The sequence below is a fragment of the Neomonachus schauinslandi genome, chromosome 1 (assembly GCF_002201575.2).
Source record: "Neomonachus schauinslandi chromosome 1, ASM220157v2, whole genome shotgun sequence".
Taxonomy (NCBI): Eukaryota; Metazoa; Chordata; class Mammalia; order Carnivora; family Phocidae; genus Neomonachus; species Neomonachus schauinslandi.
Window position 1 is genome coordinate 1,155,028 of NC_058403.1, and position 10,232 is coordinate 1,165,259.

At 62.1% G+C, this 10,232-nt stretch overlaps 1 protein-coding gene across 1 annotated transcript in view; it reads left to right on the forward strand.

The window, feature by feature from the left end:
* The first annotated feature begins 7,896 nt into the window (after nucleotides 1-7,896).
* SLC19A1 (solute carrier family 19 member 1) overlaps nucleotides 7,897-10,232 on the forward strand; it is a 15,667-nt gene continuing 13,331 nt past the window's right edge. Inside the window, exon 1 of the mRNA XM_044913266.1 lies at nucleotides 7,897-8,085. Coding sequence (XP_044769201.1) covers nucleotides 7,897-8,085 — 189 coding nt within the window. The remainder of the gene's footprint in view (nucleotides 8,086-10,232) is intronic.

Below are 10,232 nucleotides of genomic sequence, written 5' to 3' on the forward strand. Positions count from 1 at the left end.
TGACTCCTGCTATATCCAGGCAGACCTCCTGGTCATTTCTTTGTCTTTGCGTCCCCCTAGATGGATGAGGCCTAGGTCCTGCCCTTGGGCATTGGGCTTTTGCCGCCCCATCTCCCACCCCGGGGGCCCTCTCTGGGGGGGGACGGTTGGCAGCCAGTCTCCCCATCCTCCCCTCTCCCATCAAAGTTAAAGGTAAACCTCAGCCAAGAGGAGTCTGGAGGCTGGGAGGGCCCTGCCACTCAACCCCAATCACAGGAAGAATCACAGACCCCACAGAAGAACGCTCCGCAGGAGAGAATCACCCGCGACAGGCCCCAACAGCAGAAGTTCACGGAATCCCCTACAAGAAATCAGCCACCCCTGAAACTCGGCCATTGGGAAACCGAGAAACCGTCATCACCCTGAACTCTTGCTTTTCGCCAGTGGACTTCCGTCCAAAACAACCCCTCCCAACTTCCTCCTTCTTCCCCATAAAATATGTCCCTCTTCTTTGTTGGACTTGCCAGAGCTTGCATGTCCCAAACGGCAATTCGCTGCCATTCCTAGATCAACTCATTTGTGCTGATAAAATAACTGGCTGTTTTATTTTTAAGGTTAACACCTCCTTCTGCATGCTTCCGGTGGGCTGTGGGAACTGCAACTTCTCCCCCCTGCGATTTCCTTCCTGGGAGCCTGGGATGGGTAGAGGAAGGTGGGAGCCAGGGGGCCAGACCTGACCTCCCCTCCCTGGGGCTTCCGGGGTTCCTGGCTTCCCCTCCACCCCCAACCACAGCCTGGCTGGTTCTTTGTCAGTCTTGAGAGCTGACTGGGGGACCCAGGGAAGCGCCCACTGGGACTCAGGCACTAGGTGCATTTGGGTAGGGGGCTTGCTGTGACCCCAAGAGCAGGTGTCTGGCCTTGTTGGCGGGGTAGGCAGCCACCAGACCCAATGTGGGTCGGGGTGAATCCTACAGGTTGGCGCTGCGTAGGGGGAGGGGAAGTTCATCAAAACCCCAACAGTTCTGTCCTGCCTGGCACAGTGACCAATGTCCCTGGCTTAAGCTTGCGGGTTAGCCAGAAAAGGAACGTTTAAAATGAGCCAAAAAGAAAAATCACATGAACTTGTAGCCTGAGAGGGCAGGCGGGATAAGCCCCAGCAGGGGTCAGCGGCCGGCACTCCTCCAAGAGGCGGTCACAGCTGGTAAGGGGGCAGGAGTGCCTCGCTCCAGGACTTCTGCGAGCTGCAGCCTGAGCCAGTAGGTGTGGGTAGGTTCCAGTGGGCTCTGGAAGGGGCCTCCCAGTGGGGGCTGCATGAGGGGGCGGTCCAATTGGGGTTCTGGGAGGAGTGGTTCAGTGGCGGCTTCAGGGGAGCGTGGGAGGGGACAGGGGAACAGACCAGAGGGCTGCATGGGGAGGCGGGGGCAGGGGGAGGTGCGGTCTGGTGGGGGCTGCAAAGGGGGCAATCCAGTAGAGGCTCCGGGTGAGGTGGGGGGTCAGAGGGACGGCCCAGAAGGGGCTGCTGCGAGGGAGGGGATGGTCCAGTGGGGGCTGCATGGGGACGGAGCGTGGGGAGGACAGTCCAGCGGAGGCTGCGGGCGGAGGGGCAAGGGGATGGTCCATAAGGGGCTCGGAACGGGGGTGGGGCAGGGGGACGGTCCAGTGGGGTCTGCATGGGGGCGGGGGAGGGGAGCGAGGGACAGTCTAGTGGTAGCTGGGGGCCCAGTGGTGCGGCAGATGGACGACCCAGCGGGGGACTGGGGCGTGGCGGGGGTGGGGAGACAGTCGAGAGGTGGCTGCATAGGGGGCGTTATCGGGGGTCCGTCCGGTGGGGGCTGAGGCCGGACGGGCAGACGCTCCGGGGGTGCGCCAGGGCCCTCAGTGCGGCGCCCCCGCCCCCGCCACGAGGCGGCCGCGTGACCTGGGGGCGGTGACGGGGCGGACCGGCGCGGGGCGAGCGCGGGCCGTGTAGCCAGTGCTCGGGCGGGGGCGTGGTCGGGGGCGGGACTGGGGGCGGGGCTCCGCCGCCTTTCCCGGCAGCGCCCGCGGCCACGGGTCACTGTGTGTGCCGGGACGGCGCGTGCGCCCGGTCCTGGTGGGTCCCCGGCCCCCGCTACCCACGCGTCCCGAGGAACGGCCGCCGGCCGCCCAGGTACTCCGCGAGGCGCGCGCTGGGGGCAGCGGGGTGAGTGCGAGGTCACGGGCCGGGGGCTGGGGGGTGAATGCACAGGGCGTGGGCACTGTCCGCGCGTGCAGGGCGCGCGCCCAGGGCGCACGGTGACCCATTCCTCCCAGCGGTGGCCGTGGATCCCGCGTGCAGCGCGGCACCCTCGCCTCCGCCCGTGTAGGAGGGACTCGGGCTTCGGTCGCCAGCATCCTGCTTCTCCCCCGCCGCATTTCTCCCCGGTGCTCGCGGTGCGCGCACGCTCAGAACGCCTGGCTCGGCGGACTCACCTCCTGTCACTTCCGCACGGTCCGGCTAGTTGGGGTCTGAGCGCCGCCCCGACCCTCCCCCGTCACCCTCGGACTCCGGGTCCCTTACGCGGGATGGACAGGACCGCGTGCACTCGGTGCTGGCGCCCCGGCAGAACCACCCTGGCGCACGTGTTCCTCCGGCGGGAAGGCGGGGCGGCGGGGGATTCCCCACCCACCCACCCGACCGCGTGGACCTTTGACGCGCCTCCCAGTCCCCTGCCAGGCCCTTCGTTCGTCTCCCAACCCAGAGCTCTGTAGCTGTAGATTGACTTCATTTTTTGGAGGAGCGGTTGGAGCAGAGAGTGCTGGAGAGTGCCTGGGAACCTGGGCACTGTGCTTGCAGTCCTTTCCTGAGTGGACCCAACATGTCTGCAAGAGGAAACTGTCCCCAGAGATCCTGTGTGCTTTCCCCGGCCGAAACGCTTGTCCTGGAGAGTCTGGGGTTGTGGCGCAGGCACGCTCGGTGTGTTCCTGGGGTTCTTTACTATCTCGGGGTGCCCAGCCCCAGCTGGCCTGGTCTCAGAGTACAAGTTAGAATCCGAGCCAGCTCAGAAATCCAGAATGCATCTAGAAAAAGCTGTTTTCCATTCTTTAAAGTGCAGGTGGGATTTTGGAGCTGCCACCCGGTTCCCTGCAAAGTGACAGGTGTTTGCTCTCTGCAAGGGAGCCTGGAGGGCCCAACTGCAGCCCAGATGGAATCGGCAGAGCCAGGACTTTCTGGCCTCAGGGAGCTGCCTCCCTCTGCAGGTCTGGGAGCCCAGAGCCCAAGCCTGAGGGTTCCCGGATGGTGTCTTCCCCTGCTGCCTCTGGCTAGACTGCATTGCTCATTGTTTGCACTCTCCTGACTTGGTGCTACTAATTTCTTTCTTTTTGAGGGGGCTTTGGTGGATGTTAATAACTCCAGATATTACAGTTATTGGTGCTGGGCAAAGGTGATCAACACCTCCTGGGTGTTTTAAACTTGTGGGTTGAGTGTCTACAGCAGTGATTGCCAGGGGGCTTAATTTTACTCTTTGGAACAGGGAACTGTGTCAAGTGATTTGGGGGGAGGGTGCAAGGGTTTTTCGTTTTTACTAAGAATGTAATGAACCTCCCTTGTTAACCTGGGAGAGTAGTAGCTGGTTTAAAACACAAGACAGGTGGTGTTGGGTTTTGGTTTGATTTTGGATCTCCAGGCTAACTAGGTCCTGGAGGGACAGAGCCCGGAGTAGCAGCTGGTGCGGCACACACACACACCCCCCCGCCCCAGGACAGGTGCTGGAGGGTTGCGAGGAGGGGTCCCTGTGGGAACTGTTAGAACCTTCTCTGGGAGGCACGTGATGGGGTCCTCGGTTCTCTCCCTTGACTCTCCTGGTCGGTCGGTATTTCCTTTGCTTGCCCTGAAGAGGCCTTAGGTTGCATGGTGTTGGGCTGGGGTCAGCACACTTGCAGTCTGGGCCAGTCCTCCTGCCAGCCAGCTGCCCTGAGCTTGGGCACCTCATTTGCCTTCTGGGCTGTTTCTGCACCTGTGAGTGTGTGATGGGGTCTCCCCACCTTCCCTTCCTGGAGGGTGAGCCTGGGAAGGGCTCTGTGTTTAGAAGAGCAGTCTGTGTTTTCGAGAGAGGACTTTGAGTCACAGCCTCCTGTCAGGGTTGGCGATTACACCCAGCTCCGGTGAGCTGAATAAACGGACCCGAGGCAGACGAAGTCCACTCCGAATGCAGGCAGGGCCCCAGCCTCGCTGGCTGAGACGGCTGGCTTCTGGGTCCGTCGGCCCTTTTCTTTGAACCTGGGTCCCTGCCACGGGTGGCCTCTCCTGGGGAAGCTGAGTAACGGCCGAGGCTGCCTGCCGTGCCCTGGGCTCGCAAACACACTGGCGCGGGGGTGCTCCACATTTTTTCCACAGCAGCCGCTGTTAAAAATGGATTTCCAATCAGACTCTGGAGTTTTGGCCCCTGTTTCTGTGGCAGCCAGTGCTCCAGGGATGGGGCCAAGCTCCTCCCCATGACCCTGTCCTGCCTGGCTCAACACGGAGTGACCTGTTGTCCAGCCTGTTTCAGAAGTCTTTCAAAGTGCGCGTGCGACGGTGTTGACAGAAGTGTGGAAGATGCGCCTCAAAGATGCACATTCCAGAGTGGACACAGGCCTCGTGTCCCCATGTGTCTCCTCGTTCAGATAAACTTTATCACTAACCACCTCACGTGGGCTCTTCCTGTAGCCTGCAGGGCTAGCAGCCCCTCGGGGCCGGCCCGTCCTTTCTTCTGGGAGACCATTGGGGGCACTTGAGCTGGGAGGGGTGACCAGAGGTCCACTTTGCCACATGTGCCGTGCCGTGGGACCTCTCATCTCGGGAATCTGGGAGCTGCCCACGAAGGGGAGGTCCAGGACTGTGACCACCACCCCCCCCCCGAGTTGGAGGAGGGGCAGATTTTCTAAGCAACACTCAGGAAAAATGTCTGAAGCAGAAATGCAGGTGCCCAATTTTGAAGGATCTGGTACCTTCTGTGCTTCTCGGTGTTTTTCTCTGCCATTTTTGGCATGGGGCAGGGTGAGGCTCGGCCAGCCGTGGGGCAGTAAACGTGCTGTTTGTCCAGGGTGAGCATCTCCGTTCATGATTTTGGAGAGCGGGTCCTGGGCGCCCGGGCTGAGGAGAGCTTGAGTTCCCCTTTCTGGTGCCCGATGCAGTGGGCGGGAGGGCTGCTCTTCCGAGGAGACTCCTGCTGGGAACTGGAGACCTCAGGTGCGCTGGCCCTGTGGGGGAGCCCCACGCCTGCGAATGGGCTACAAGTGTAGAGCGAACACAGTGTGGTCCCCAGAGGCGAGACGTGTGTGTGGGACACCGAGCCCAGGGCTCAGTGAGCTGTGGGGACACAGGGGCCCTTAGCATCATGTGCTCAAAGAACAGGTGGCCTCAGAGGCTTGGGCTTCTCCCCAGCAGCTGGGGGAGGCCTCTCCTTCACTCCCACCATTATGAAATGTGGGGGGGGGGGGGCGGGGGGACTGGGGGGGGGTGGGGGATTAGCTCGTCCCGCTTGCGCCCTGCACTGGGCAGTGTTCCGAGGTTGCAGGGATGGAGCTGGGGGTGGGCTGGGAGGGAAGGAGCTCCCTGAGACACTGTCTCTGCAGACACTCCCCCTAACCTGTGAGCTCTCGGGCCAGCACCTGGGGCGGCTCCCTGCATGCCTGTCCTTCTGGGGTTTGAGGCTGGTCTACCTCTGCTGTGACCCTGGAGGACTCCTGGGGGCCCTTCTGAGCACTGGTTGGGGGTGGGCATGCCATGCTCCCTGGGAGTACTGGATGCGGAGCTCTGCGTGTCCGGCCAGGAATCCTGAGGCAGTGTCTCCTGGGGTGCTGTGCTCTTCTTTCACCTGCTCAGACACGCCTGTGGGACGCGTTAAGGTGCAGAGTCCTGGGCCGTGACCCAGACCTTCGGATAGCTGCATAGGGCAGAGCCCAGAGCTGGAGTTTCTGACAGTTCTGTGTAGTGTAAGAAGCACTTCTCCTCGGTTTCGGAAGCTATAGGAGTCCAGGATACAGAACAGAAAAACGTTAGTGTGTTTGGTGCTGGTGTTTGAAGCTTCCGCCATTGCCCCAGGATTCAGGGTACACCAGGTAAGGGAAGTTCCCATTGCTTCTGGAGATGACACCTTTTGAACAGGAGGGCCAAGTCCTCGGACTCCTGAGGATGGAGGTGGGGGGGGGGGGTGGGGACTCACTCCCGGGGACCCCGGGCTTAGGTGGATTCTTGGCTGTTCACCCCGTGCTGGAGAGCTTAGCTGGGTGGGTGTGGGGTTGCCCTGGCGTCTAGGGAGTGTACCTGGGAGTGGGGAAGTGAGCTTGAGGGGAGTCTTCGGGCTGGGGGTGCACCCTGAGGTGTGAGTGGTTCTGCCTGTGGCAGGCCCTGGGGCCCTCCCTTCCATTTGTGCAAGCTCCCAGTGGTTTGCAAAAGTGAGTACCAGTCTGTCCTCGGGAGCCCTTGGCCTGCATCCCTGATAGGACAGTTTCCTGCAGGGGCCCCAGAAGGCGGGAACAGTCCTGCTCTTTGGGCCACAGTTCACTTTGCTGAGGCCCCAGGCCTGGTGTGAGGACGCCGTCTGCCATCCATGGTCCTGGGTGGGGAGGGGGTCCTCTGCAGTCCCCTGGCTTTTCTGGGCCTCATCCTGGGAGGAGTGTGGGAGCACTTCCTGCTGGGACGGTCTCTGAGCTGCATGTGCGGGGAATCTGGTGGCGCTTCCTAGGGGTCCCTGGACCCGCCAAGCCCTGCAAAGCTGGCCCCACATCTTGGGAACTTTTTGTGCCCACTGCTGGGAATTGGAGGGGGTTTCTCCACAGGTCCTCTTGGCACGGCTTCACCTGACACAATTCGTGGCTGCTTGCTTTTGACTTACTCACTTATAGAGGAACTTTATATCAATGCCATAAACGCAAAAGCAGTATCACTTGACATACAGAAACAGTAACAGAGATAAACAGTGGAAACGTGCAGGTAGATCTGATCCCTGGTCCTCTCTGTTAGAATAGGTTTAGTGGGTTTTGGAAAGGTGCTGTTCACACCTGCATCAAAGGGAGCCTTCTGGACGGAGAGTTCTCCCCATGTGACCTCTACCGGTCTAACTAATGCTTCTTCTGGCTCTACCCAAAGTGCCCCTGGGTAAGGCTGCCCTTGGGGGACACGGGGCTGGACAGGGCCACCTGGCAGCCCATGCCTCTAGCTGCTTCTCTTTAGGGGAGCCTCAGGGGCTGCCAGGGTCATGAGCCTTAAGGTCTGGGCCTCTGTCCCATGTGGTCCCTTCTGTCACCTTGTCACCCCCGCCCCTGCCCCCGGACGCTCCTGCCCTCCTCACCCACAGTCAGCTTTACCTGCAAACCCCATCTGCCACATCCCCAGTCTTGTGCATGGGGTCCCCCCCCAGAGGTTGCTGGGACGGCACTCCCAGGTTGTGGTTGGGGCCACCAGCCACCCTCGCTGTGGCCAGCTGTGGCCCGGTGTCCCAGCAGGCCTCTCCCAGCCCATACGCCCTGAGCCATCTCGGGGCCGGGTGACACTCCAGTAGCCCTAGCTGGGTGCGTGACACCAGCTGCGCCCCTGGGACCTCTCCTGGGGAGGAATTCGTGCCCAGCCCATAGCCACAGCCACCCCACTGGGAGCCCTTGAGATGAGTGTGCCTGAAAGACTGGACTTGAAGCTGTGTTTGGTTTGAATTGATTGATATTTAAGGAGCCTCCGTGGGTGGTGGGGTATGGGGTGCAGCAACCTGCTGGCTCCTGGAGGTGGTGACAGGCTAGGCCGCGTGGGCCCCCTCCCCGTGTGGGTGTGGCCATTGAATCCTGACCACCTGAGAGAGCACTGGAGTTTCTGGGGAGGAGGGGGCCGGTCCGAGGGCTGTTGGGTGGGCTGCCCTGACCCTGGGCTCATCTTCCAGGAACATCATCGTCTTGTCCGGGGCTGCTGGGGGCCTGGGCAGCATGGTGCCCTCCAGCCACGCGGCGGAGAAGCAGATGCCCGCGGAGCCGGGGCCGGACCCTGAGCTCAAGTCCTGGAGGTGCTTGGTGTTCTATCTGTGTTTCTACGGCTTCATGGTGCAGTTGCGGCCCGGGGAGAGCTTCATCACACCCTACCTCTTGGGCCCCGATAAGAACTTCACACGGGAACAGGTGCGTGGGCACGGCCTGCGGGGGGGCGGCACGGCCTGCGGGGGGGCGGCACGGCCTGCGGGGGGGTGGGTGTGGGCAGGGGCGCTCCCGGCCTGAGAGCAGCTGAGCCTGCCAGGTTAGGTGGCTGTGTGGTGTGAGGGGTCCTGCCCCCTACCCCTCAAGGGGCACCTTCACACGGAGGGCCAGACTCTGACTTCCTAACCAGGCCAAAGAGTGAGGGCAGCCGCTGAGGGTCTGGGGAAGAGTGCGGGGAACCGCAAGGGCTCGCCTGGGAGGCAGGCTTGCTTCCAGCAGAGACCTAACAGCCATTTGCCTGAAGAGAGGACCAAGGAATTTACTTGGTGGGAAGGACAAAGATCTCCTGGTTGAAACTTGACTAATAACTTCTACCCTGGGGCCGTAGAGGAGTGAAAGCAGCAATGGGTTTTATCCCTAGTGCTTTCCTTATCTGAAGAACAAAAAGAGCCGAAGGGCTGTTGGTAGATAAAATGCACCGGCTGGCCCTTCTGTCTGGGCTTCTGTCCGAGCTCAGGTCCCCACCCCACTCCTGCCCCGGAGCCTGGCCCCAGGCTCGCTCTACCTGTGCTCCCTGGTCCAGCTCAGCCCCCGCCCTCAGCCTCCGTCCCCTCCAGCGTGTCCCTGGGTCCCACTGAGCTGCTGGATTTTTCTGGGAGGCCCTGCCTTTCTCTGAGAGCCTGACCCCTCCCCCTTGCAGACCTTGGAATTCTTAAGTGCTCTGGCGTTGCTGTGCAAATGAGGCCAGACCCTCAGGGGCCCTACGGGGTGGGGGTGGGGGGCAGCTGGCTTCTGTCTGACACGTGCAGGCGAGTGGGGTCAGGACGGCCTCTGCAGCATCTCCCCACCGCGCTGCCCGGGGACACTTGTCCACACCCAGTCAGGCTGCTCTGACCTCGGCACACTCTAGGGGCTGAACCGCAGGTTCCCCTGGTGCTGAGGCGGCGGCCAGTTTGTCACCCCAGAGGGAAATGCTGCTTCAGGTGTCCAGGGCACAGCCGTGCGTGGGTCGGTGTGCGGGTTCGGTGCGCGGGCTCGGACTCCCGGTCCTGCTGCGTGTGTGGCTGGCTGCGTGCTTCCCTCGCCAGCCGCGGGTTGGCGCCGCCGATCTCTGCCCATCTGATAGCCGCGGGGAGCCGGCTTGCGCGGGGAGCCAGCTTGCTGTCGGCGGCATGTATTCCTTTGGTGTGCGTGGCCGGGCCTGGCTGTCACCTGGCGGTCACCGTGCTTGCTGGGCCAGCCTCCACATCATCCTGCGGGCTGTCTGCCTCGGGCTTGCCCTGGGGGATCCGACTGCCTGTATGTCACCTGTTTCTCCCGGTCTGGGCTGGTCCCCTCACTTCGCTCATGGTGTCCTGTTACGGGGGGGTTTTAAGTGTTGGTCCCGCCAGACCGTCCTTCCTGCTTCTTTGCTGTGGGACGCCTGTCCTCCCTGCCTTAGCAGATGCCTTGGGGAGGGGTCGGCTTGCTCTGTACCTTCAGGCGATGATTCCCTTACATCAAGCTGCCTGGGCTGAGTCCTGTGGTGTGGTGCCCGATGGGGAGCCCCCATCCGGGACTGCTCACAGCATTCCTCACAGGGCTGGCCCCACCTGTCCCCCGTCAGCCCTGGGATCCAGCCCTGGGATCGCCAGGTGCCCTCCTTAGGGAAGGCCCCTGCCCTGCCCTCGGGCGGGACTCAGAGCCCATCCAGGTGTTGCCAGGGATCGGGCTCTCGCGCTTCCTCCTGGATTTTGGGTCTCCCTCCTCCCGCTGTTCTGCATCCTTCCTGCCCTTCCCATGGCTCTGGCCCCCACCCCAGTTGTCCTGGCTGCTCGGGGGCCCAGCTGAGCCTGCCCATTCAGAGAAGCAGCTGCCCTGAAGCCACCTGGATCCAGATCCGGGCACAGTTCCTGTGTTTCCCCGGCAGCCTGGACCTGGCCTGTCCACACACTAGGCTGTTGGGAAGGCATCCAGGCAACACTAGGCTCAGGCCAGTAAGAGGCTGTCCTTGTGCCAGTGCTGGGCCACTTGACAAATGCCACCTGCCCCAGGGACTTTGTGGGTCCCCACTCCCTAGTACTTTCCAAGTGTGACATGGGTCAGCCCTTTGCCTGCCAAGCCCATTGAGGATGCGGGGGGGGTGGGGGGGG